The 27,376-nt window shown below is 36.9% G+C and overlaps 1 protein-coding gene across 3 annotated transcripts in view; it reads right to left on the bottom strand.

Annotated features, from left to right (window-relative positions):
• Window positions 1-27,376, bottom strand: part of LOC114660650 (pro-neuregulin-2, membrane-bound isoform-like) — a 228,800-nt gene that overhangs the window by 6,511 nt on the left and 194,913 nt on the right. For all 3 annotated transcript variants that reach the window (XM_028813483.2, XM_051933904.1, XM_028813482.2), the window contains 2 exons: window positions 24,594-24,721; window positions 6,039-6,263 (listed from right to left, as the gene is read on the bottom strand). In XM_028813483.2, coding sequence (XP_028669316.1) covers window positions 6,039-6,263; window positions 24,594-24,721 — 353 coding nt within the window. The remainder of the gene's footprint in view (window positions 1-6,038; window positions 6,264-24,593; window positions 24,722-27,376) is intronic.

The following is a 27,376-nucleotide window of genomic DNA, read 5'->3' on the forward strand; positions in this document are numbered from 1 at the left end:
GTATCAAACCAAACTGATACTCTTGCTGGACCTTTGTTGCTTTTACTAGTATAACACCAAATCGTCAGTATTTATAAGTACATAAAACTGATGATATTGGTAAAGGTTTACCCTTATTACTAGTATGCAAATTATCCCATGTTCACTAAATCCAAGTTTCCTTATGAAACATTTAATGGTTTACAAATTAAACTGTCACTGACAGAATAAAACCTTTAATGAATAGCTTTGTCACATACAAACAGTAATGAAAATAGTCAGATCGACAATTTTAATGCTAATCTGAAGGTCATGGCCAACATAGTAACCCCAGAAAAAGTGGTTGAATAATCAATTACTATTAAAGCTCTATGTTAAACTCAAAATAGTGCTGCAAAACGGAGCAAAAATGGAAAAAAAGTAAATTAAAAGTACACTAAGAATTGTATTGTTTGTATACCTAAAAACATTTTAGCAATTAGAGATGAGAGACCATCTTATTTGTCTTATTTCTCCTACAGTGTAGGACATCCTATACCGGTAATACTGTTCTCAACTATTTAACCCATCTCCACCTACTAAGTGCATAAACAAAATGTTGGGGGTTAAGTGAGATTTTTTTACATAACAAATAAATAATATAAAATTGAATATAATATATTGTAGACCTCAAGAACAAAGCTAATTAAATTTCATCCCATTCAACACACTTATTCCTTTATCTTCGTAGAAAAATTATTGAACTTAAATTGTCCACCTATATAATTCAAAAAAGTCACAGAATGTTCAATAAACAGTATGCTACATATAGTTAACTGTATAATAGATTCTGGCATTTTTCCAGATTCTTAAAAAAAACGTCAATAGTTACTTGATAAAAAATTATATTCTTGCAAACTAACATGAAGGCCTAGCTCTAATCATAGCACAGACACTGCTTTTGTCAGAGTAGTAAATGATATATGGCTTAATGCTGATAAGAATAATCCATCTGTATTTTTTCTCTTACACTTGAGTGTTGCTTTTGATACTATTCTGAATTTTCCCCTCAGACTAGACCATTTTTAAACCTAAGGTAAACAACCATAACTATGCAGACAACACACAGACAGTTATACTTTATTTGTCTATAACAGCAGATGACCCTGAGGCTCTCACTGTTATTAAATGCTTTACTGGCATCACTGAACAGATGAGCTGTAGTTTCTATAAACTAAACAAGGAAGAAACAGAAATTCTAGTTATATTGTATATGCACTGTTTGTTATGTTACAATATTTGTTCTTATGATTGACTCTTCTGCAACCTTACAACCTATGGGTAGAAACTGCCCCTGAATCTACTGGTGTGAGTGCCAATGGTGGTGTACCATTTTCCAGAAGGAAGGATTGAGAAAGTGGCTGTGCAGGGTGGCTGAGGTCTTAAATTATACTGTTTGCCTTTTACAAGCAGTGTTTTGTATGTCCTGAACAGATAATAGCTGGGTGCCATTATTCTTCTGTGCTGCCTTCACGATCCTCTGCAGTGATTTATGTTCTTGAGCTGACTAGGTGCCATACCAAGATGTAACTCAGCCAGTGTGGATGGAGTCCACTGTGCACCTGTAGATGTTCATGAGGAGGACAAATGGAGAAATGCGAGCTATACTCGGATATCTGAGGAAGTAAGGCACTGGTGAGTCTTTTTAATAATGGCCAAAATGTGTTGTGCTCACTTCAGCTCAGTGACAGTCACTCCAAGAAATGTAAAGCTGCTTACCCCTACAACAGCATCCCCTCTTATTTAAATGGAAATGTGGTTTACCTTCTGCTTTCTGATGTCTATGATCAGCTACTTGGTTTTGATTATTTTCCTGGCATCAGGTAGAGCTCTTCTATGTAAGCCACCTTGTCATTGATGGTGATCAGGTCTATGATGGGGGTATCATTAGCATATTTAATGATGGAATTGGTATTTGGCCACACAGTCGGAGACAAATAAGGAGTAAAGACAGTGCTCTTCACACTACTTTGTGGAGTGCCGGTGTTGAGGGCCAGCATGGAAGATATGATACTGCCAATCAACACTTGCTGAGGTCTGTTGGTTAGAGAGTCCAGAATCCAATTGCTAAGGGTGGTGCTGAGTCCTGCACTGAGCAGTCTAGTGATCAGCATTGCTGGTACAACAGTGTTAAATGCTGAGTGATACTCAATAAACTGGACTCTGGTATAGTAGTTTTTTTATTATCCAGATGTGCCAGCGTGGTATAAACTGCAAAAGATATGGCATTCTCTGTGGACCGGTTATGATGGTATGAAAATTAGAGGTGATCATGACTATGTTGAATTTTCTGTTTAATGTGTCCCAGCACCATTCTCTCAAAGCACTTATCATGACTAAAGTTGGTGCTAGCAGTCTGCAGTCACTAAGACAGCCCACTTTTGTTTTAGACGCAGGGATAAAAGTCCTTTTGAAGCAGATGGGAACCACAAATTCTCTAAGTGGAATATTAAAGGTGTAACTGAAGACACCAACTAATTTGTTGCTATTGGTGGTTAAAACAAACGCTGAAGTTCCTCTGAACTGGATACCTTGTAGAAGTGAACAACTTCTTATGTCATGTACAGAAACAAAAAAGGATAAATCATGTGATGCTCCAGGCATATAAAAGCTGGGCTGCATGTTATCACCATCAAAATGGCCATAGAAAGCATTAAATTGAACAGGAAGGGCAAATGCAAATGAGACCGCATCATGTTTTACTTTGTAGCCTGAAAGCATTCCCAAACCCCATCAAATTTTTTGTGATTTATAACTGCTGCTATATTCTGACTCTCATTTACTCCCATACTGTGTGTTTACTGCCTGCATAAGTTCAATTCTAAATTAATTTACAATCACTTTATTTGAGATATTCTTCCTGTTACTTTATTTTTCTTTTTATTATTTTTCTTTTACTGTTTGCAAAGCACACTGAACTATAGTTTTGTATGAAAATATAATACGCAAATAAATGTTTTTTCTGAAACTCAAGAAAAATAGAATACTTTATTTTGTGTGGTTTTGCTGCATATTTTAAAACATTTTTATTTATTTTTATACACATTCAGTTTTGTTTATATTTAACACTTTATGTGTCTTTAATGACATCATGTAGGTGGAATATTTACTGCAGTGATTATCTGATTATTTGAATAACCAACTGTTAATCAGGGTTGGAAACTTTATGAACCCTCTAAAGCTTAATATTTACTAATACCACCATTCACCAATAAATCTGTTTCTGTAAAAAAATAGTGCAGATATTTCTAAACGGAAGGGGTTACATCTATCGACTCTATGCATTGCTTACAGAAAGTGATGCATGCAATAGAAGAAAACATTTGTGAATAGGAAGTTTACTTGCAACAGAAAGTAAACCGCAAGAAGTCATAGCAGTAAGTATAATTAGTTGTTAATTAATTTAGTAAATGCCAAACAGCCATTAGGCACGACTGATTTTTAAACATCTTCTACTATACAAAGGAGAAATTTATCTTTAGAACTTAATGTTGTAGCACCAAATCTGAATTCGTCCATCTAATTTCTAACCCACTTATCCAATTCAGTTTGGAATATACCATAAATGACAAAGTGGTTTATCTTTTTCTGTTTAAAATTACATGTTGGGGACAAAACGTCAAGTCTGCTCTTGTTGGTGAATATTTAGGTATTAATTTCTTTCTTTTCTACAAAATGAATTTTGTGAGGTAACTGGATGGCTCCCAGATATTCATCCATTGAAGATACTTTGCTATATTTTTTTCTCACAATTCACTATTGTATTCCGTTGAGATAACAAGGACCACTGTATGTACATGCATAGTACAATATTTGAATTTTTGCCAAGCACGTACCATTTTTTGTAAAAACTGGTGGTTTATTTGTCAGATCATTTTTTGAACAAGTTAGGACTGCACTTGTGTGGTCCAACTTTTTGTCATGTTTCAGGTTATATAGTTTAAATACAGTTTGCTTAGAGACAGAAAAGTTTTGATCTGTCTAATTACTGTTCAACATTTTCTTTAATTGTTTTATTTTGATTTACTTTGTTAAACCCTGAGGGGAAATTGTCTTTTCACATAGATAGATAGATAGATAGATAGATAGATAGATAGATAGATAGATAGATAGATAGATAGATAGATAGATAGATAGATAGATAGATAGATAGATAGATAGATAGATAGATACTTTATTAATCCCAAGGGGAAATTCACATACTCCAGCAGCAGCATATGGATACAAAAAACATGACCTTTGGGGGTCAGACCACAGGGTCAGCCATTATACAGCACCCATGGAGCAATTTTCAGGTTAAGGGCCTTGATCAAGGATCCAACAAAGTAGGATACCTTCTGGAAGTAACGCGATTTGAACTGGTAACCTTCTAGTTACAAGCACAAATCCTTAGCCAGAGAGCCACCACTCTGCCTATTCTTTAACTGTCATCTATAATGATGACAGCTATCATTTCTCAGGCTTTCCCAATTCACTCTCATCTGGATATTCTTAGACAGTGAAGTTGTTGCTTCTCACTATTCATGCAACAATTGAATCTTACAATGATAACTACTGATCAGTTTTACACCTTTTAGCATCTTTTACAGTGATATTCATTATTATGAATGCTTAAGTGTTACTTAGCTTATTATTGTGGCTTAATTGTTTGGACCACAGGAAGGATAAGAGAGGGTACTTGTTGTAATGCATATAAACAGTAGATTCAGAGTATTCAGATATTTCAGTTTTTTATTTTCAATAAATTTACAAAATATTTTATAATCCTTTTTTTCTATGTAATTTTAGAATATTGAATGTTGCTTGATGTAGGGTAAAGTTAATTTAAATGCTTTCAGCAAAAGGCTGAAACATAGCAAAATGTGAAAAAAGTAAAGTGTTGTGAAATCTGATGTACATAAATATGTATCTCCTTGCTCGTCTATAAGCATTGTATAAACACACACACACACATAGTAAGAAAGTACATAAGAACATAAAGGAATTATTGCATTTTGTTTTGAGAGCTTTACTGTGTTTGTAGACATTTTTTTACTTTATAATATATTCACTGCTCACTCTGTTCATACCTATTGTATTTATTAATCCCAAGACTGGAAATTAATAGTGAGGATTACAGAAAAATACGAAGAAAGCTGCTTGGCATTGGTCAAGTCTAAACATACACTCAGAAGTGAGAAAAATAAAGGTGTGAGAGTTTAATAAACTATATTTTAATAAGCATATTTGTTGCACATCTTAGGATAGATTTAGGGTAGTTCCTTATTGGAAAACAAATAATTGAAACCTTTATTTCACAAAAAGGAGAAGTTTAATTTTGGGTTTCACTTTAAAAAGTTGTTACTATGGCTTTGACTGGTTTCTAAATGGATTCCAACCATGTTTTGACACCTTGCTTCTTTTTAGATACTTGACTTTTTGAACCAGCTTTGAATTAGAAAATCTGATTTTGTTAACCAGGCAGGTTACCTAAACTTACCTCTCAAAACTGAAGCAGCGATCTAGGGGTCATAATTGCCTTTTGTTGATATTTTACTTTCTGTATATTTTTTAAAGATAATACAAAATAAATTTAACAAGTTGAAGATATGTAACCAGATAGGAGATGAAGTGTAAAAATTCTTCACAGGCCTGAAAGTGGTGACTGAAATGGCAGAACTGCATAAAGCTTGCATAAACTTGCTTCATTTTCTGAAGCTGCCCATTCAGTGTGGGCTATGCAAATGCTGAATGCATGGTTAACAATATACTGTATTATTAACTCTTCAAAGGGTAGACAGCAAAACAGAAAAGGCACAAAAATAAATCACTAGTTGACTAGTTTGTCACTGGATGAAATAAATAAAAGCAATGGATCAAATCACATTGTAGGGGTTACCTTTTTAATGAAATATACAGCCCATTGTCAAATATAATTGACAAACATTTAAATTGCCTTTAGTTAATTAATATCAATCTATAATTCACATTACATTTATGAAAAGTACTTTTGCTAAACTGGTATGTAGTTTTTATCTCACCTGTCACTATGTGGAGAGTCTCTGAGTGAGTCTATAGAGTCCCTGTAATGCATCATTGCGCGCCTGGGCTCAATTATTCCACAGTGTGCAGCACGTCGGGTACGGGCTTCAATACAGGCAGGACTGTTACATTTGCTAGTTCCCACAGATGATGACATAATGCCAGAGTGTGAGTCTGAAATAATGCTGTCTGTTCTATCCAAGCTCCATGTACGGTCTTCATGTCTGTGAAAAAATGAAGATATTTCTTTAGAAAATTAAAAGCATAGTTTTGAAAGTATATTTATTATTTACTCATTCATTTAATTTTACTCAATGTATACATGAAGAGAAAGAACCAAGAAAAAATAAGAAATAATATATACATATATATAAAATATATAAAGTATTCATTACTGGCCACAAAAACTGAGTGAGGGAGGCCACCAAGAGCCCTATGATAATTCTGAAGGTTATCAAGCAACAGTGACTTAGATCTGATAGACTGTGCAGACAAGTGTTGCCCAGGTGCTTCACCAGTCTTAGGTTTATGGGAGAATGTCATTGTTTAAAAAAATGAATGCAGCAAAATAAAGGGAAATCCTGGAGGAAAATCTGATGTAGTCTGCAAGGAACCTAACGTTGACATGACATTTGTTTTAAAGGAAAACAACAGCTCCAAGCAAAAAGCCAAAACTATGCAGGAATGGATTAATAATAACAAGGTTAATGTGCTGCAGTGGCAGAGTCAGAGTCCAGATGACAATCCAATTGAGAATTTGTACAAAATTATTTTGTGTTTATTTATATCACTTTACAGGGGTCTGTTTTTACTTGACGTTGAAGAGACTTTTTGTTTTTGTTCACCACTGTTAAAAAAAAGCATGTATTCAGAAAGATTGCCAAATTTATTAAAAATCCAAAACTAAAATCTCTAATTCATCCAAGTATTCAGATCCTTAATTCAGTACTTTGTAGAAGCCCCTTTGGCAGCAATTGCAACTTTGAGTCGTCTACAAGCTTTGCACACCTGGATTTGAGCTATTTATCCCATTATTCCTGACAGATCCTCTCAGCTCTGTTTGATTGGATGGGAAGCATTTGTAAACTGCCATCTTCAGGTCAATCCACATACTGTATGTTCTATGGTAATTAAGCCTGGGTTTTGGCTTGGCCACTCAATGACATTCAGAGACTTGTCCCAAAGCCACTCCAGTGTTGTCTTGTCTGTATGCTTTGGGTCGTTTTTATGTTAAAAGATGAACTGTTGCTCCAGTCTGAGGTTGTGTGCACTCTGGAGCAGGTTTTCGTCTCTGTATTTGGTTGCATTCATCTTTTCTTCAATTCTGACCAGACTCTCTGTCCCTGCTGCCAAGAAGCATTCCCATAGCATGATTTTGCTACCACAGTGCTTAATCATAGGGATTATATTAGGCAGGTGATGAGCAATGCCTGGTCTTCACCAGACATAGTGTTTGAAACTCTGCTCAAACAGCTCAATTTTCATCTCATCAAACAAGATAATCAATTTCCTCATGCTGTCAGAATCCATGCAGGCTGTTATATGCTTTTCACTAAAAAGTGGCTTCCATTCAACCACTCTACCATAAATACCTATTGAATGGAGTGCTGCTGAGATGGTCAGCCTTCTGACAATCTCCCCTCTCAGCAGATCAATTCTGAAGCTCTGTTAGAGAGACCATTTAGTTCTTGGTCAACTTTCATACTAAGGTCTTTCTTGCATGGTTACTCAGTTTGACCTTTAATTTCACAACTATTGAGGCTAACACTCAAAGCTTTAGATCTGGTTGTATAGTATACTTTTGCCCTGATCTACAGTATGCCTCACCACAGTTTTATTTAGGTGTTTTTATTATCCTGACATGCAGTGTGAATTGTTAGATCTTACATACACAGGTGTGTGCCTTTCTAAATTCTGTCCAATCAATTCAGTTTGCCACAGGTCAACTCCAATCACATTCTAGACACAACTCAAGGATAATTAAAAAAACACAAGATACACCTGACCACAATTTGGAATGTCACAGCAAAGGATCAGAATACTTAAATAAATTCTATTTTAATGAATTTCCAAACCTTTCTGAAAACGTGTTTACTTTGTCATTGTGAGTTATTGAGTTTTGATTGATAGAAAAAGGGTAAATGTAAACATTTAAAATTAAATCTACATACAACACAAAATGTTTGCAGAATGTGAAGGGGTCTGAATACTTTCTGAATCCACTCACTGTATAGGAGAAGGTTTGTACAGCTTTGATAAGTATTCTAAAATAGTGTCTTATTTTTATTTATTGTCTTAAGTAAGTGGAAAAGATGGAAAAGATGGCACCAGCTGTTGTGGCTGGCTGTCTACTCGTCTCGCTAGTCTATGTTTTAACTTTGTTTTTGTGTTTTAGTTTATCCCAATGGCCACTGTCCTACGATTGTGAGTCATTACTTAACATATTTTCTGGCTTGCTTTCCTCTCAATTTTCATCACCTGATGGGATTTTGTGTGAACCTCCATCTTTGTTTTACTCATCTCCTGACTTCCTCACCTGGACGCTGGTGTTCACCTGTATCAGTGAGTTGAATGCCCCTTGGAGACGCAAACGCACCCTCTGCTGTTGTGGGAAAAGAGCCAGAATTGCTGTTAACCAACGCCAACTCAAGTCCCAGAGCTTTGATTTCCGATGCCTGCGAGTTGTTTATGACCCATTTTCTCCTGCTCAGGACTCCATCCCTGGTTCATGGGTGCTGGACACCAGATTTAAGTTCTCCATTTCTAGGCGGCATCACTCTTCCTTGGTGTGCTCTCGGGGAGTAAATGCCGCAAATCTTCGCACGCTCACCCGTGCTTATCCCGCAACAAGCTCTTCTACTTCTATCAAGGCTGCTCTCTTGAACATGAGATCAGTGTCTAATAAAACTTTTATTCTGCAAGACTTTATTACCTCAAATAATCTGGATTTCTTCTTCATCACTGAAACCTGGATCTAAAAATTGTTACTCTTCCTGTTTTACTGACTTGGTACCATCAGGTTATTCATTTTTAAACTCTCTGTGGCTGACTCGTCGTGGTGGGGGCATTGCCACTGTTTTTAAAAGTATGTTTTTGTGTCACAGCCTTACAAAGGGTCCGTTTAGTAGCTTCGAACTGCAACTTTTCGAAGTGTGCATCTCCCCTTCTTTGTTGTTCGCCGTGGTTTATAGACCTCCTGTAATTAATGATATCTTCATTTCTGAATTCTCTGATCTCCTGGCTGATATTATCCTCTCTCATGACAAAGTATTTATTGTTGGCGATTTTAACATTCACATTTGTTGTCAATCTAAACCTTTGGTGAATGACTTTTTATCACTATTGGACTCATTCTCTCGATCACACCCTTGATCTCGTTCTTACTCGTGATATTTCAGTTAATAATATTGATTTATGCGATGTTTCTTTCACTGATCATTTTTCTATAATGATGGATATGAATATTACTGTTGATGTCCCGTCTACTAGCTGCGCTTGCTTTTTAAATTCTTCTATTATATCATGAATTTAAAACCATATTCTCTAGTCTTGATGTGCATGTCCAAAATAATATCGATGATTCTGTCTTAAACTTTAATTCTTCTTGTAAAACAGTTTTAGACTCAATTGCTCCGCTCAAGATACGCTGTAATAAAGGAAGACCTGCTCCCTGGCTAAATGATATTACGCGAGTGCTGCGCCGCGCCTGTCGAGCTGCTGAACGGCGTTGGAAAAAAGATGGACTGATTGTTTCTAAACAGATTTTTAGGACTTCTCTATTCAGTTTCCAGGCAGACGTTAAGAAATCTAAACATGATTTCTTTGCTGATTTAGTATCCTGTCATTCTAAGAATCCTAGGGTCTTATTTAATCCAATTAATGCGGCCATTCACCATCATTCTGTGATGGGATTAAATAGCACTGTTTATTCATGTGAGCAGTTTCTATCATTCTTTGTCAGCAAAATTGATATTATCCGCTGTGGCATTGTTCAAACTGGCTATGAACTTCCTACTGTTAAACAGGGCATTGTCTTAGAATCCTTTGATCTAGTCTCACTTTCACAGTTAAAAAGTACTATTGACACCCTTAAACCAGCTCCCAGCCCTCTCGATATTATTCCACCACGTCTCTTAGTGGAAGGCTTTGATGTTTTGGGCCCATCTTTAATAATAATAATAATAATTCATTACATTTATATAGCGGTTTTCTCAGTACTCAAAGCGCTATCCACACAGGGAGGAACCGGGTTCTATAAGTGCCAGGGTTGTACCCTCATTTTTTTTTTTTTTTTTATATTTTTATTTTATTAATTTTCATTGTAATCATTCCATACAAACAGATCAATTTATAACCCAACAAATTTGAAGTCTAATCAAACCCCACCCCTGAGAAGGAGAGCTTAGCTAAAGGAAAATTGCTTAAGGCTTTTTAATAAGGCAACATTAAACAAAAAAAAGGGAGAAGTAAATATCTATGAAAATAAGAGATGGAGAAGGGAGTTAAAGGCGGTAATAATTATTTCTCTTATTCTAAAATAATATTGATTAAATCCTGCCATGTTTTGAAAAAATTTTGTACAGATCCTCTAACTGAAAATTAGATTTTTTCCAATTTCAAATAATATAAAACATCGGTTTCCCACTGACTTATAAGAGGAGAATTAGGATTCTTCCAATTTAACAAAATAAGTCTGCGTGCCAAAAGTGTAGTGAATGCAATCACCGTTTGCTTGTCCTTCTCCAATTCAAGTCCATCTGGAAGAACACCGAACACAGCTGTTAGGAGGGATTGTGATACCAAGGCTGTCTGAGAGGCACTTAAAAATTTTTGTCCAAAATGATGTTAGTTTGGTGCAGCCCCAAAACATTTGACCCAGTGAGGCAGGAGCTTGGTTGCAGCGTTCACAGGTTGGATCCTGCCCTGGAAACATTTTGGACAGTTTTAAGCGAGACAGATGGGCTCGATATATAAGTTTTAGTTGAATAATTCTATGCTTTGTGCATATAGAACTCGAGTGAATTCTCTGCTTTGCTACCTTCCACTCCTTTTCTGATATATTGATTAAGAGATCTTCTTCCCAATGTCCTCTTGGATCTTTGAAAGGTAGGGACTCTAATAAGATTTTATATATTGCGGAAATAGTGTTTATTTCCTCGAAATTGAGCAGTATTTTTTCCAGCATTGTGGAGAGTGCAAGGTGGGGGAAATCGGGCAATTTCTGTTTAACAAAATTTCTAATTTGAAGATAGTAAAAGAAATGTGTAGCTGGGAGGTTGAATTTTGAACGTAATTGTTCAAAAGATGTAAATATGTTGTCTATATAAAGATCTCTGAGCATTTTAATCCCAAAACTTTTCCAGGTATTAAAATCTGGATATACTTGCGAAGGTTGAAAGAGGTGGTTCTCTTGCAGAGGTGCCACTGATAAAAGATTTTCCATCTTAAAATGCTTTCTAATTTGGTTCCATATTCTGAGTGAGTAAAGCACAATTGGGTTATTAGTATATTTGCGATAACTTTCATTTATTGAAGAGCAGAGCAGGGAATATAAAGAAGTACTACAGGATTTTACTTCTATTGCTGACCAAGCCTGTGTATGTTCATTTATTTGTGTCCAGGTTTTTATGGCTTGTATGTTTGCTGCCCAGTAATAAAACTGAAAATTAGGTAAAGCCATGCCACCTTCTGCCTGAGGTCTTTGTAGGGTCACTCTTCGGATACGTGGGTGTTTTGAGTTCCAAATGAATGAGGTTATTATTGAATCTAACTGTTTAAAAAACGATTTATTGATATATATTGGAATGTTTTGAAATAAAAAGAGAAGTTTAGGAAGGATATTCATCTTAACAATGTTAACTCTTCCGGCTAGAGTGAGATGAAGGGTTGACCATCTATGCAAGTCTTGCTTAATTTTTTCCATACAGACGGCAAAATTTTGTTGATAAAGAGCTTTATGTTTACTTGTGATATTTACCCCTAGGTATTTAAACTGATCTGCTATGGTAAAAGGTAGGGTGTCCAATCTAATATTATATGCTTGTGAATTCACTGGAAAGAGTATACTTTTATTCAGATTAATTCTAAGACCAGATATCTTTTGAAATTCTGTTAGTGCTGTTAAAACAGCGGGGACAGTGTTTTCTGGGTCTGATATATATAAGACCATATCATCTGCATATAGAGAAATTTTCTGTTCCAGTCCTTCTCTGACAATCCCCTTTATCTTTATCTGTACCCTCATTTTTTAAACATTCTGCGGTCCGTCCCTGTCAAAAAAAGGCAGAGTTAGATCCTGGAGTTTTAGCCAATTTTCACCCAATTTCCCAACTGCCATTTCTGGCTAAAATTCTAGAAAGAATTATTTATAATCAATTGGTCGATCACCTTAACTTCAATAATTTATTTGAGATCTACCAATCCGGCTTTAGGCGTTTTCATGGTGTTGAAATGGCCCTCCTGAAAGTATTCAATGACATCTCTATTATTATGGACTCAGGTGACGCGGCAGTCCTTCTCCTCCTTGACCTGTCCGCTACCTTTGACACTGTTGACCATGAGATATTGCTGATGCGGCTTGAACATCTTGTGGGGCTTAAAGGGGCTGCTCTTAACTGGTTCAGGTCATATTTAACTGGTAGACACTTTTCAGTGACTTTAAATTCCTCTTTTTTGTCTACTGCTCCTCTTAAATATGGTGTTCCTCAGGGATCCATTTTGGGTCCTATTTTATTCTCTATATACCTTCATCCTATTGGAGCTATTTTTAGGAAATTTAACATTGCTTTTCACTGCTATGCTGATGACACACAGGTTTATTTTCCTGTCTGCAACTCTGCAATAAATCAACTACACAACTGTCTTTCTGAACTAAGATCCTGGATGGCTAATAATTTTCTTGATCTGCATCAAAATAAAACGGAGGTGCTTATAGTGGGTCCATCAGCTAAAGCCCAAATTGGTCTTGGACTTCTCTGCTCTTTCTCTGTCTTTTGCAAACCTCAAGTCTGCAATCTTGATGTAATCTTTGACAGTAACCTCTCTTTTGAGAAACAAGTAAATTCCGTAGTCAAGAGTTGCTTTTTCCAGCTTCATCTATTAGGTAAAATGAAGCCTTTTTTATCTTCTAGGTATCTTGAGAAAGCTACTCACGCTTTTATTTTTGCCTTGATTACTGCAACTCGCTGTATTCTGGGATTAACAAATCCCTGATACACAGGTTACAGTTGGTCCAAAATGCTGCCTTTCGCTTTCTGGTTGGGGCAAAAAAGTCTGATTCTGTTTCTCCTATTTTAGCTTCTTTACACTGGCTGCCTGTCAGTTTTCAAATTGATTTTAAAATCTTGTTGGTAGTTTTTAAATCTTTAAATGGGCTTTCTCCTGCCTATTTATCTGAATTGTGTGTTTTACACCAGCCATCTAGAGTGCTTAGATCTTCTGGTCAGTTGTCTCTTGTTGTCCCTCGTACCAAGTGTATAACCAAGGGGGACAGGGCTTTTGCAGCTGCTGCACCTCGCCTGTGGAACTCTTTACCTCATCACATAAAGGAGTCGTCTACAATTGAACTGTTTAAAACAAGATTAAAGACTCATTTCTATTCACTTGCATTCCGTGACCTTCAGTAATACTGATGGTTTCTTCATTGTGATTATATAACATCATTTCTATTTATTATTTATTTTATTTTTATTTATGTTCATATATTTTTATTTAAGTTATTTACGTTATTTTGTTTGTTTTTTTTCTTTTATTCTATTATTGTAAAGCACTTTGGCCACAGCATTCCTATGTTGTTTTAAATGTGTTATATAAATAAATTGACATTGACATTGACATAATACCTAATAGTTCTAAAAATATACCCAAATTCTGTTAAAATATTTTAAGGTCTCTGTTCTTTCCCCAAACTCAATATGTTTCATGACAACAATTTAAAAATAAAATCATTTTAAGATGAGTACAAGATATGCATTTTATGTTTTTTTTTAAATATTTTTTCTTCATGGTAAAATATTGTATAGTTGAAGTTTAAGAGTATAATGGCACAGATTTAATTTAGTAACTATCATACAGAGGACAGATTTTTGAACTATTTATTAGTTTAAAATGTTTTATATGCTAACCCTCAACAAAACAAAAATGCAAAACATTATGAACAATCGGTAAGCCTCACTATTAAAGAATTGTTACATCTATTAATTTTCTGAGCAACTTATTCTGTTCATAATCAATAAAATGAGTACAAAGTCAAGGATATAATTCCACCAAAAAGCACAACATCAAGCTCAGATTGGCATATGTTTTGTCAGTGGAAAACTTAATTAAGAAATACAAATGCTGGAGAATATACAAAGAGAGAGTCAGAGAGAGACTGGGAGCACACACTGACACAGTGCATTGCCACACCCACCACACGACAAATCACTTCATGATTCCAAATTAGGACCTGAATGCAACTGTGCAATGGGTGACACCTCAGCACCACATTGGAACAGTGTGAGTTTTTTTTTTTATATGGAGGCTGGAGTGACAATCCTGCCACCAATCCCCAAGTTCTCCCTTCAAGTTAGAGGATCTGCTAGCAGGGCTGGATGCAGGTTAAAGTCATACCCACTTCACACAGAAAAGGCACATCATCCTTCAGTATGGACATTTCATTTTCCGTGAAGTGGCTATGATATCATTAAGGAATTTTCATCAGTTAATTCAAAATAAGTTTGGACTTCCATGAAACATTCCTAAAAAAAGTATCTATCTATCTATCTATCTATCTATCTATCTATCTATCTATCTATCTATCTATCTATCTATCTATCTATCTATCTATCTATCTATCTAAAACAACTGAAGCAAAATAGTTTAAAACACTATTCATTATATCATTATATTAGTTTTATGCCAGACGTACATTATCATTCATATTTTCTGATCAGTCAGTCAGTCATTGTCCAACCCACGAGGGTCTGCTGGAGCCAATCCCAGCCTACACGGGGCGCAAGGCAGGAACAAATCCCTGGGCAGAGTGCCAGCCCACCGCAGGGCACACACACCCACACACCAAGGACACACTAGGGACAATTTAGAATCGCCAATGCACCTAACCTGGATGTCTTTGGACTGTGGGAGGAAACTGGAGCACTCAGAGGAAACCCACACAGACATGGGGAGAACATGCAAACTCCACGCAGGAAGGACCCATGAAGCGAACCTAGGTCTCTATAATAATTAATTATAGTATGCATTATAAAATATGTATTGAATCCAGAGAAGATATAGCTATTTTAGAATGGTGCAGAACTGCACCGCTTCCAGAAGTAAATTGCAAAGTATGTACAACATCTGCTTTGATAAGTGGGGCTAGATAAGCATTTCAGCTTGAAGCAACATGACAGAGTATCTCAACAACATAATGAGGTGGAGGCCACACAAGCAGACACACCCATAGATGGACCAATTAAGACTGCCATTGTAAGATGAATGCTGCAAACCCAACGATTCTTACCATACGTATTTTTAACACCATGTATTATGTTCTGAAAAACGAAGAGACCTTCACATCCTTACCACTTCTCCTGATTCTTTAAATAAGGATGGATTTTGATCTTGTGCGACTGACAAGCCACAGGTTTGATCAGGCTTTCCATTGGCAATATTTGCTCTATTAACCTATTATAATTTACCTCAAAACATTGGAGATTAGTGGTTGATCTTGTTATACTGTATTGTTGCAAAGTTTCTGTTTATGATACCTGGAATGAATGTCTATACTGCTTCACAACCATTCTGAGAAAGATTGTACTTTTTAAATGAAAAATAGGCAGATATTTTCCATCAAATAATTAAATTTATTTAACAATGTTTCTATATACTAGCTTCTAATTATATAACCATAATTTTATAAAAGCAATATCAGCTTAATTTTATAACACTTTATTTCACAAGCGCACCAATGTCGTAACAAAAGTCTGATAATAATAGTTTACTGTCAATTTTTAAATTTATACCCTTCTTGTATATGTTTTGTACAGTATAGGCTTACTCCATACATTGCAAAGATCTGGCATTCAATCATCATTAATTTAAGAAACACAACAACTGTATGTATTTTATTTAATGTCATATCTATTTTATTTAAACCTCTCAAGAAAACACATATGCAAGTAATTTATGAAGCTATAGAGGAGATATTTATTGACCACCGAACTGACAACTGGAAAGACAAATTTGTGGGAATGGTTTGTGATGCAGCAAAAAACATTGTGGCTACCCAAATCAAAGAAAATGCAGAATGTGTGCTTAGTGTGCTATATGAAGTGTAGGGGAACATTACTTTTAAAGTAATTTCGCTGCATTACTCCTTACAAAAAAAGTATGCTCTATAGTTACTTTTATAAAATGTAATGCATTACAAAAAGTAAGTTATTTTTTCCATTTCTTTTTCTTCTTTTGTATGAAATACTGCACATTTCACAGGCCAGCCTGGGTATGACGTCAAACTGCATTCAGCCCTGCAAACTTGGGGTTGGTGGCAGGATTGCCACTGTAAAAACTAAATGTAGCTGCGAAACAACAGACAGGCTCGGCTGCAGCTGCCCATAGGAAGGCTGCTTGCATTAAGAAGGGGATGGAGGAAAGCCTTCAGGAGCCTTAATCCAGAAGAACCAATGGGGTCAGGCCTGTTGGAGATCAGAATTGGTGTGATGCTGAGGTGTCACCTGCTGCATGGTAGCACTTGGGTCCCAATTTCAGACAGCCCATCCAGATAGGCACATGGAACATCTTGTCTCTCTGGCATGATGATCATCTTCCTCTGTTGTCGGAAGAGCTTCATAAACTCTATATTTCAGTTGTAGTAGTCTCTGAGCTGCACAGACCTGGGACTTGCTAGATCATTTTAGATGGGTACATTTTTTATTGGTCTGGTCACTTTGATGGCTGTCATACTCAAGGAGTAGCTGTTGCTGTGGTGGATTGGCTCCTTCCAATGATGTCCAATGTCACTTCTTTCAATGAGCATATTATGAGACTCAGATTAAAACACTCATATTAAGGCATTCTTCTTGTTGTCTCAGTATATACTCCGACTATGGTGAGTGATGTCTTGGTGAGGAAGACATTTTATTCGCAACTTTGCTTGGTGGTTGATGGGTGCCCATGAGGTGACACTTCTCTGGTCATGGGTGACTTCAATGCGACCACTGGCACTGTAAAGGCTTGCTATGAGGATTTCTGGTGACCGTGGTGAAAGAGGCTTCATGTTCCTTGACTTTGCAAAAAGTCAGGGGCTGCGGATCACTGCATCCTAGTTCCAGCACCCTGACCTGCATTGTTGGACTTGGCACTTAAATACTTGTGGTACGGTGAAGGAGATCAATCACATCCTTGAGGGCAGAGGCTGGAGCCTCCTACAGAACCGTAGAGTCTACAGAAGTGCCCATTTTTTGAATTCTGACCACAGACTTGTTGCTGCAACTATGAAAATCCAGCATAGGTCCAGTAGGTTACCACCTACTAAGGGAATGAGGCTGGACCTGGCCAGACTCCAAGATCAGGATGTTTCTAATGAGTTTGCACTCAGTTTGTGTACATTGATTTGTTCCTCGGACAGTCACAGACAGGATGGGAGTGGAACGGTCCTTACGGACAATTGTGATCAGCTGGCTGGCTACTTTGAGGAGCTGTTTAAAACTGCTCCTCCAGCTAGGACGTTGGACATCTCTGGGTTCATGGTTCTTGAGGCTGATTGTCCAATTAGCAGTGAACCACCCAATCTCACTGAGATTGTGCAGGGGGTGAACCAGCTGAGAGTAGAGAAGATTGCAGGGATATGTGGTATCCAGGGCAAACTTTTCCGGGCTGGCCTTAAGGTTGTTCTCCTTGCTTTGAAAGTAATCTTTGGCTTCCATTTGGGAGATAGGCATTATCCCAACAGACTTTAAAATGGAACTTGTCGTCTCTATGTAGAAAGGGAAGGGTGATCACCTGGATTGCAGCAACTACAGGGGGATAACACTGCTCTTGGTGCCGGGTAAGGGTCCCTGCTAGGATCCATGACCACCTGCTCACCTACCAGTGACTGGAGCAGTCTGGTTTTATGCCTAAGTAGTCTACCATCGACCACATCCTGGCACTGAGAGTTCTCATGGAGTGCAAATGTGACTATCAGCAGAGCTTCTTTTCAGCCTTTGTCGATTTTCATAAAGTATTCGACTTAGTTGATGGAGCAGCCCTGTGGGACATCCTGTAAACTAGTACTGTGAGTGCTGTGCAGAGTGGAGACAGAACCTCTGTGTTTTTACCATCTGATTCCAGGGTTCGCCAGTGGTGTGTTCTTGCTCCTACTCTGTTCAGTGCTTGCATGGACTGGCTTTTGGGCAGGGTCATGGGGACCAGTGGCTGTGAGGCATCTGTTGGTGAAGAAAGATTCACTGATCTTGACTTTGCTAACAAAGCTGTGATCTTTGTGGAGTCAATGGAGGCTGTGATCAGGGTGCTTGAGAGACTGAGCAAGGAGTCTGAGTGTCTGGGCTTGCGAGTGTCCTGGATAAAAACTAAGATCCAGGCCTTTAATGACCTCTTGGGCACAGACATCAGCAGTGTGTCTGTCTGCGGAGAGAATGTCGACCTCGTCAAGAGTTTTACTTACCTTGGCAGTGACATTCATGTCTCTGGTGACTCTGAAGTCAGTAGATGGATTGGGAGAGCATGGGGGGGTCATGAGGTCATTGGAAAGGGCGGTGTAGCATGCCCGATATATTTGCAAAAAGATGAAAGTCCAAGTCTTTAGAGTCCTGTGGTCCTTGTTTGCTATGTGGTTACGAGACATGGACGCTATCCAGTAATCTGAGACAAACACTGAACTCCTACAGTACTGTGTCTCTTTGGAGAAGGGTGATCACCTGGATTGTGGCAACTACAGGGGGATAACACTGCTCTCTGTTCTGGGTAAGATCCTTGCTAGGATCATCCTCAATAGGATCTGTGATCACTTGCTCACCTACCAGCAACCGGAGCAGTCTGGTTTTATGCCTAAGAAGTCTATCATCAACCATATCGTGGCTCTGAAGGTTCTCCTGGAGCACAAACGCAAATATCAGAGGAGTTTCTTTGCAGCCTTTGTTGATTTTCTCTCAAAAGACTAAGCAAGAAGTCTGAGTGTCTGGACTTGTGAGTGTCCAGGATAAAAAAAAAGATCTGGGCCTTTAACTACTTCTTGGGCACAGCCATTGACAGTGTGTCTATCTACGGAGAGAGTGTTGACCTTGTTGAGAGGTTTACTTATCTCAGTAGTGACATCCATGTCTCTGATGACTCCCTATGACATCAGTAGATGGATTGGAACAGCCAGGGGGGATCATGAGGTTGCTGGAAAGGGGTATATTGTGCTCATGAGTCTTTAGAGTCCTGGTGCTTCCTGTTTTCTGTGTGGTTGCGAGACATGGACACCATCCAGTAATCTGAGGCAAACACTGGATTCCTACAGTACTGTGTCTCTTCGGAGAATCCTTAGGTACTGCTGGTTCGAGCTGTTACTCATGGAATCCCGAATGAGGCACATTACCTGCATTGTGAGGGAGCGTCAGATATGGCACTACAGCCATGTGGTGTGATTCCCGAAGGGTGATCCGGTTGGTTCACAGGATCCTCATTTTTGAGCACCCATGCAGCTAGACCAGACCAAGGGGACACCCACTGGATCCCGAGCTATTTTGTCGTGTGGTGGGTGCAGCAATGTGCTGTACCAATGCATGCTCCCCAACCTGACATAACCTCAGAACTGGTTCATGCCCATATTATGCTATGGGAAAGCATAAAAATTGTGCCTCACATTTTTTACATTGCCAAGGGATTATCCATAGTATGCACTGGTTAGAATTCCAACTAGTGCGGCAATGGTGAGAATGATACCTAAAAGAGCGATGTAAAAGAGCAATTGGCACTTGTAGTCAGTGAGCACTGTAGCTTTCCAGTATGAAATAAGCCAATCATAATAACTGTGACTTTGTGAAGACATTTTAATACAGCATGCTGTATTACAAATTCTGAACAATTTAACATACAGGTGAGCTGCATATAATTTAAATTTGTAGTTTGAAAGCATAACGAATTTAATAAAACAGTACATCCATCCATTTCTTACAAATCTATAAAAGATCCTTTGTGGACTGGTATTTGGAAACCCCTGACAAGTGCATCTGGGTGGGGTTATATTTTACGATGTTCAAACTGCAACTTTGACAAAATAAACAGCCGAAAACATCTGTGCATACAATGTAGTTTTAATTAAATGTCAATATATATATATATATATATATATATATATATATATATATATATATGTATATATATATATATATATATGTAAAAATAATGCTCATTTTCAGTTGCCATCTTCGGTGCTTGTGTGTCTTTGCCAAACACTTTATTTGAAATACACGCAGCAAGGTTAGAAGGCATAGAAACTTGTTTTAATGTTAAAAAAAGTAACACAAATTTGTTTTTAGTAACACAAGTATTTGCACACCAATAAAATGAGTATTACATTATGTTACTTCTTACTTTAAAAAGTAATTTGACTACGTAATGCACGTTACTTTTAACATGTTACTTCCAACACTGCAGGTGCTGTGTGATATATTACCTGGAGCTGGCAGTCCTTCAGGCCATCAAAGACATTTACCTTCTAGAGCAGTAGCTCCCAAACTCAGTTCTGGAGACCCACTGTGGCTGCAGGATTTGTTCCAACCAGATTTACAATCAGTGATAATAATTAATAATAAGTGATCTCATTTAATTATGGTATTTTCTCTTCTCTTATTCTGCAGTCAGAAAAGCACAGCAGTATGATTTTTACATTTATAATACATTTACAAATATTCTATTTTGTTATAGCTTTAAATATTTAATTATCTTTTGTTGTTTTCCTATTATTTTCCACTTTTCTGTGTAGTTTGCCACCTTTATTGTGTCCTAATAATGACAATAAAAATATACAGAGCAGACACTCAGGCAAATGACATTAAATGATGAAAGGCTGCAACTACTTCAGCATCAGATCCACTGATTAGTAAATAATGGATTAAATACAGTAATTGGAACCTCTGGAAATGCGGAATGAAAATTAGGATGAAAATATTTTTAAAAAGTTAAAAAAAACAAAACAAAACAAAAAAAAAAACTACACTTTCGCTATATAACTGCTTAGAATATTTTAATAACAATTTACCGAACTTAGTTTTATAATTTCTACATTGACACCAAAACATAGAAACTGGGAAGTAACAGCTCACATATTTAGGCTAGGGGTCCAATTAAAAACAGAGATTGATATGAACAAAAACCTGCAGCCAAAGTGGGTCCCCAGGACAGAGTTTGATCCAGTAGTGACTGGAAGCACTAAGAGAGCTGTCCAAGCTGACAGACACTGCCACTCTGCTCTAGACAAAAGTCTTAAAATCAAACAGGGTAGGTGGCACAAACTATACTCTTCAAACGCACCATGCATTGGAAGTCTTTGAAGTATTATGTAAGATCCTTCTGTCCTTTTTTAAGTTTATGGTTAAGTTGATTGGTAACGTGTTGGTAACGTGACATCTTCCACTTTTCATGAATTTTCAATAGTTAATTTAAATACTGCACTTTTTACAAGATTTATTTTGATATATTCTACAGTTGCATAAGAAGTATTAACACTCACATTGTTGTTACTTAAAATTAAACATTAACTGAAAGCCATTTGATTAAGTCAATATTCTAAAAATTATGCACTCACATTACCTATAGGAGTACATTGATATCATTTAACATATTCTATAATTAAACAAACAATCTGAAAATTATAAATATAGCCGTAGTTTGGTAGGTATAAGCAATAAAATAGACAAATAAGGACACCATCCTCTTTAATAAAATCCCTGTGTGCGTCCATGTGTCCGTGTGTGTGTGTCTTCTTGTGAAATGCGCATGCGCAGGGCACAGTGCGATGCTTCAAAGGCCGCCTGACGCGTCACACAAGACAGAGAGGGCGGGACCTATAAAATATCGCGTGGCCGATCCAATCGGATTTCGGTAAATGAGGTAACACCTAAAACATAACGCACGAAAAATCCAATCGGGTACTGAGATGCGGAGACCTGCTTCCCCAAAGAGGTGGGATTAGTGTTTGTTGTTCACTCTGAGGATATCAGATTTGCGATTAACAAACTTGGCCCGGTAAAGTGTAAAGTGTTTTCCTAAATATACGAATTTTCATGATATTACAATAGGATGACTTTTAAAAGTAGATTTATTTTCGCGCATATAAAATCTGTTCCTGGGGAGACGCCATACTTACAATAATCAGCTGCACGCCAGCACAGATTAAAATACTTGCTGGAGAGATGTATTACTGTGAGAGAAAATTAAAGGCACACAGTACAGTGACGCATATTACAGCCACATACAAGCCAGTATTACTGTAACAGAAAATGGACGGTCCTTTGCCATTTAATTTACAGGTGCTGGTCATAAAATTAGAATATCATGACAAAGCTGATTTATTTCACTATTTCCATTCAAAAAGTGAAACTTGTATATTAGATTCATTCATTACACACAGACTGATGTATTTCAAATGTTTATTTCTTTTAATGTTGATGATGATAACTGACAACTAATGAGTCTAACTAACTAAGTCCCAAATTCAGTATCTCGGAAAATTAGAATATCAATTAAGACCAATGCAAAAAAAGGATTTTTAGAAATGTTGGCCAACTGAAAGGTATGAACATGAAAAGTATGAGCATGTACAGCACTCAATATTTATTTGGGGCTCCTTTGGCCTGGATTACTGCAGCAATGCGGTGTGGCATGGAGTCGATCAGTCTGTGTTATGAGAGCCCATGTTGCTCTGATAGTGGCCTTCAGCTCTTCTGAATTGTTGGGTCTGGCGTATTGCATCTTCCTCTTCACAATAACCCATAGATTATCTATGGGGTTAAGGTAAGGCGAGTTTGCTGGCCAATAAAGAACAGGGATACCATGGCCCTTAAACCAGGTACTGGTAGCTTTGGCACTGTGTGCAGGTGCCAGGTCCTGTTGGAAAATGAAATCTTCATCTCCATAAAGTTTGTCAGCAGCAGGAAGCATGAAGTGCTCTAAAACTTCCTGGTAGACGGCTGCATTGACCTTGGACCTCAGAAAACACAATGGACCAACACCAGCAGATGACATGGCACCCCAAACCATCATTGACTGTGGAAACTTTACACTGGACCTCACGCAACGTGGATTCTGTGCCTCTCCTCTCTTCCTCCAGACTCTGGGACCTTGATTTCCAAAGGAAATGCAAAATTTACTTTCATCAGAGAACATAACTTTGGACCACTCAGCAGCAGTCCAGTCCTTTTTGTCTTTAGCCCAGGCGAGACGCTTCTGACGCTGTCTCTTGTTCAAGAGTGGCTTGACACAAGGAATGCGACAGCTGAAACCCATGTCTTGCATATGTCTGTGCGTGGTGGTTCTTGAAGCACTGACTCCAGCTGCAGTCCACTCTTTGTGAATCTCCCCCACATTTTTGAATGGGTTTTGTTTCACAATCCTCTCCAGGGTGCGGTTATCCCTATTGCTTGTACACTTTTTTCTACCACATCTTGTCCTTCCTTTCGCCTCTCTATTAATGTGCTTGGACTCAGAGCTCTGTGAACAGCCAGCCTCTATAGCAATGACCTTTTGTGTCTTGCCCTCCTTGTGCAAGGTGTCAAAGGTCATCTTTTGGACAACTGTCAAGTCAGCAGTCTTCCCCATGATTGTGTAGCCTACAGAACTAGACTGAGAGACCATTTAAGGCCTTTTGCAGGTGTTTTGAGTTAATTAGCTGATTAGATTGTGGCACCAGGTGTCTTCAATATTGAACCTTTTCACAATATTCTAATTTTCCGAGATACTGAATTTGGGACTTTCATTAGTTGTCAGTTATAATCATCAACATTAAAAGAAATAAACATTTGAAATACATTAATCTGTGTGTAATGAATGAATCTAATATACAAGTTTCACTTTTTAAATGGAATTACTGAAATAAATCAACTTTGTCATGATACTCTAATTTTATGACCAGCACCTGTAGACTGTTCTTACTAATGTTTATGCACTACTATTCTAGTGCCTGTTATTGTAACGGGCTTAATGTCTAGTATTGATAATAATATACACTGTTATACTATCTGTATCTCATTTGTTTGTTGCAAGAACAGTGCCTTATAGACCAAACTTTTCTTCTAGCTGGACACACATTATATTTAGCACCTCTAAGTTGAAGGGAAAGAATACTTTAAGTTATTTTAAAAGTTATATTTGTGACATTATTCATTGAATCTAAACTGCTCACAATCTGCTTTCCAAAATTTAAAACAAAATACTGCCATGTAGCAAATAAGACTGTTCATGTAACATTTAATAATGAAAAACTTAAAAAAAGTTGCATACCTAACATAATATGGGGAATAGTTCACAATGCATTCGTCCTTTCACTTAAATCAACAATAATTTATGTCAGCAGAAAACATGTCATTTACCTGTGACTAGATGTATGAGTGGCTGTTGAGGAATGATGGGAAGTAGAGGAAGGATGGCTTCCAGAGAAAGATGTTTCTGCTTCATGCCGTATTATTCGCTCTGCTGCAGGTACGTTCTTTGAAATATACTAAAAGAGGAAAAGGGAAAATGCAAAAAAATAACTTATGACTACAACACTTTGATGCTGACTTGATTAGAAATGTGAACATACAGTATAAACAACAGAAGTGATTGTTCTCCATCTTTGATTTTGCCAAATCAATTAAGAATTTGATTTTAGACATTATCATATGGTGATGGAGCTTCCTTTCTCAACCTTATCATAGCATCATTAATCATAGCATTGATTAAGTTTTTGCTTTATGCATTTCAGATTTATTTTGAAAAACCTATTGGTAAAACAATGAGCAAAGCTAATAAATAAAAGAAGTCTGATTTCAGGAGAGGTAATTCTGCTCAACAACTCCACCCTGTTCACTTAATTTCTCAAAAATGATATCAAGTAAAGTTTTGAAGGTTACCAAAGTGCTATTACATACAGTACCACACTACTTGCTAATACATTAATCTATTATTCTCCATGTGAAAAGAAACTTTCTAATGTTTATTTAATTGTTGAAGAATTTACTTTAAGATAATAGCTTAGATCCAACATAATAATTCTTTTCATAATTTTAAAAGATTAAGTCATGCCACCTCTTAATCTTTATTTGCTTTATCTCTCAGTCCTACCTTATGGCTAATGCCTTTCAGCCCTGGAATCAGTCTAGTTGCCCATCTCTGTGCTTTCTATAGCACCATTATGCCTTTTTTGTATTATGGAGACCAAATCTTTACACACTACGCCACAGAAGGCTTCACAAGTATCTTATACAACTTAACTTGTATTCCACATTTTGGGCCATATAACCTAGCATCATGCGAGCCTTCTTGGTGGCTTCAGCAGACTGTCTGGATGTAAAAATTTACGAGTCCACCACAACTCTAAGGTCCTTTTCATGAGGTGCACATTCGAGTTTTGAACCTCTTGAACCACCCATTGTATATTCAAACCTAATATTCTTACTTCCCACATGTAGCACTTTACATTTATTTACATTAAATTACATGTGCCATAAATCTGCCTATAAATCAGTATTCTCTCCAGGTCTCACTGTCATGATTTAGCTGCTTCTTCTTCTTTCGGCTGCTCCCGATCATCTTTTTCCATGTCAGTCATGATTTAGCTGATTCCGCATTACTCATTTTATGAATTGGTTCTATTTAAAAAAATTTTTCACTATTTGTCAATCCTTTATTTGGTGTTTTACACATGTAATGTTATGTCTTTGGGTTCAATTTCTGATGTTTATAGTTTGAACTTAAAAAAAGAATTAAAAAATTGATGCAAAGAAATACTATAAGTGGATAACTGTTTCCAATTGCAAACGTTATATATAATGTTATTCTTTGTTTTAGTATTGTGTAATGTTATTAGTATGTCAATTATTTTAACTAGGATGGTAAAACAAATAAAATATATATTCATATATATTTTTATTTGTTTGTTGTTACTATTGAAATTTGAAAGTGTGCCTCCTGTTAATTTTGAACAGAGGTGATTTCATATAATGATCCTCATAACGGTTGTGTTGTAAAAAGACAACAATACATGTGTAGAATTGAAATAGAGAAGAGGTGATGGAGGAATGTGTTTGTTGTAACAGAATTTAGTCAAGGTTAATGTCGTTCTCTCCTTTAGCTGGGCATACATTGCTTTAACATGCTAAAATCACTATTGATTACTAGGCTACACTACTACAGTAGGTATAAAGAAACCTATAGATTTATTTCTGTTACTCCACCTTTTGTCCTTTACTAATTCTAAGGCATATGTTTGCTCAATGGCAGAGGACATCTGCAAATTCAGCCAGCATGAAGGCAAAAGCATATTATGCTCTGGACAACTGATGTCCTCAGAGGCAAAGTAGCATTTCACTATTTCTACAAATCTTATAAGGACTATAGAAAATATCCTTTTGGTTTAGTTGGAGACCCAATCAAAACATTCTCTCTAGGAGACAGAGAAACCACTGCCTCAAGTAACAGGAAGCATAGTAAGTAAAACATTGCTGTATTCTTTTTGCCTTTGCCATCCATATTCACTATTTCTCATGTAGAGAACTATAAATCTTTGACATAAAGAGTATCCTGTACTGAAACATCATCTCTTCACATTAGAAGACCTTTCTGAGAGTCTTGATGCAAACTGTTGAGGTAATGAAAGTTTTCTGTTTAAATTTAGTATTTTCTGTGGCTCCAGTTTCCCTTCTGAAATCAACAACTTTATTTAACTTTGAAATAATTGGCTTATGAGTGATGTTCAGTAATGAAATTTAACTCATTAGGCTTTGAAGTAAATAAGAGTTACATTAATAGTCTGGAGACACCTTTAATTTTGTTTGATACCCTAAAAGGATGCTGTTTTGGTACTTGTTTCCATCTAGCAAAAGGGGGCAAAGGTCTAATTGCAAATCACCCTGTAAAGTCTATAACCATTAGACATTGTTTCTGTCCAGCTTGCTGTCATCTAAGGTACTGATTTACTAACAGCCTACTTATTCTTTTGGGTGACATCTTTTTGTTGTGTATCTAACAGTGCCTTTGGACAGACTGCAAAATATCTTGAAAGTTTGTTTGTTGCTGTATCTTTGACTTGCATCTCTGATTTCTCCCAAGGTGAAGATGCACAACACATCTGACTTTCCTTATTTTTATATGATTAGGACACTTTGGTTTGTTT

Source organism: Erpetoichthys calabaricus, chromosome 11 (genome assembly GCF_900747795.2).
Source record: "Erpetoichthys calabaricus chromosome 11, fErpCal1.3, whole genome shotgun sequence".
NCBI lineage: Eukaryota > Metazoa > Chordata > Cladistia > Polypteriformes > Polypteridae > Erpetoichthys > Erpetoichthys calabaricus.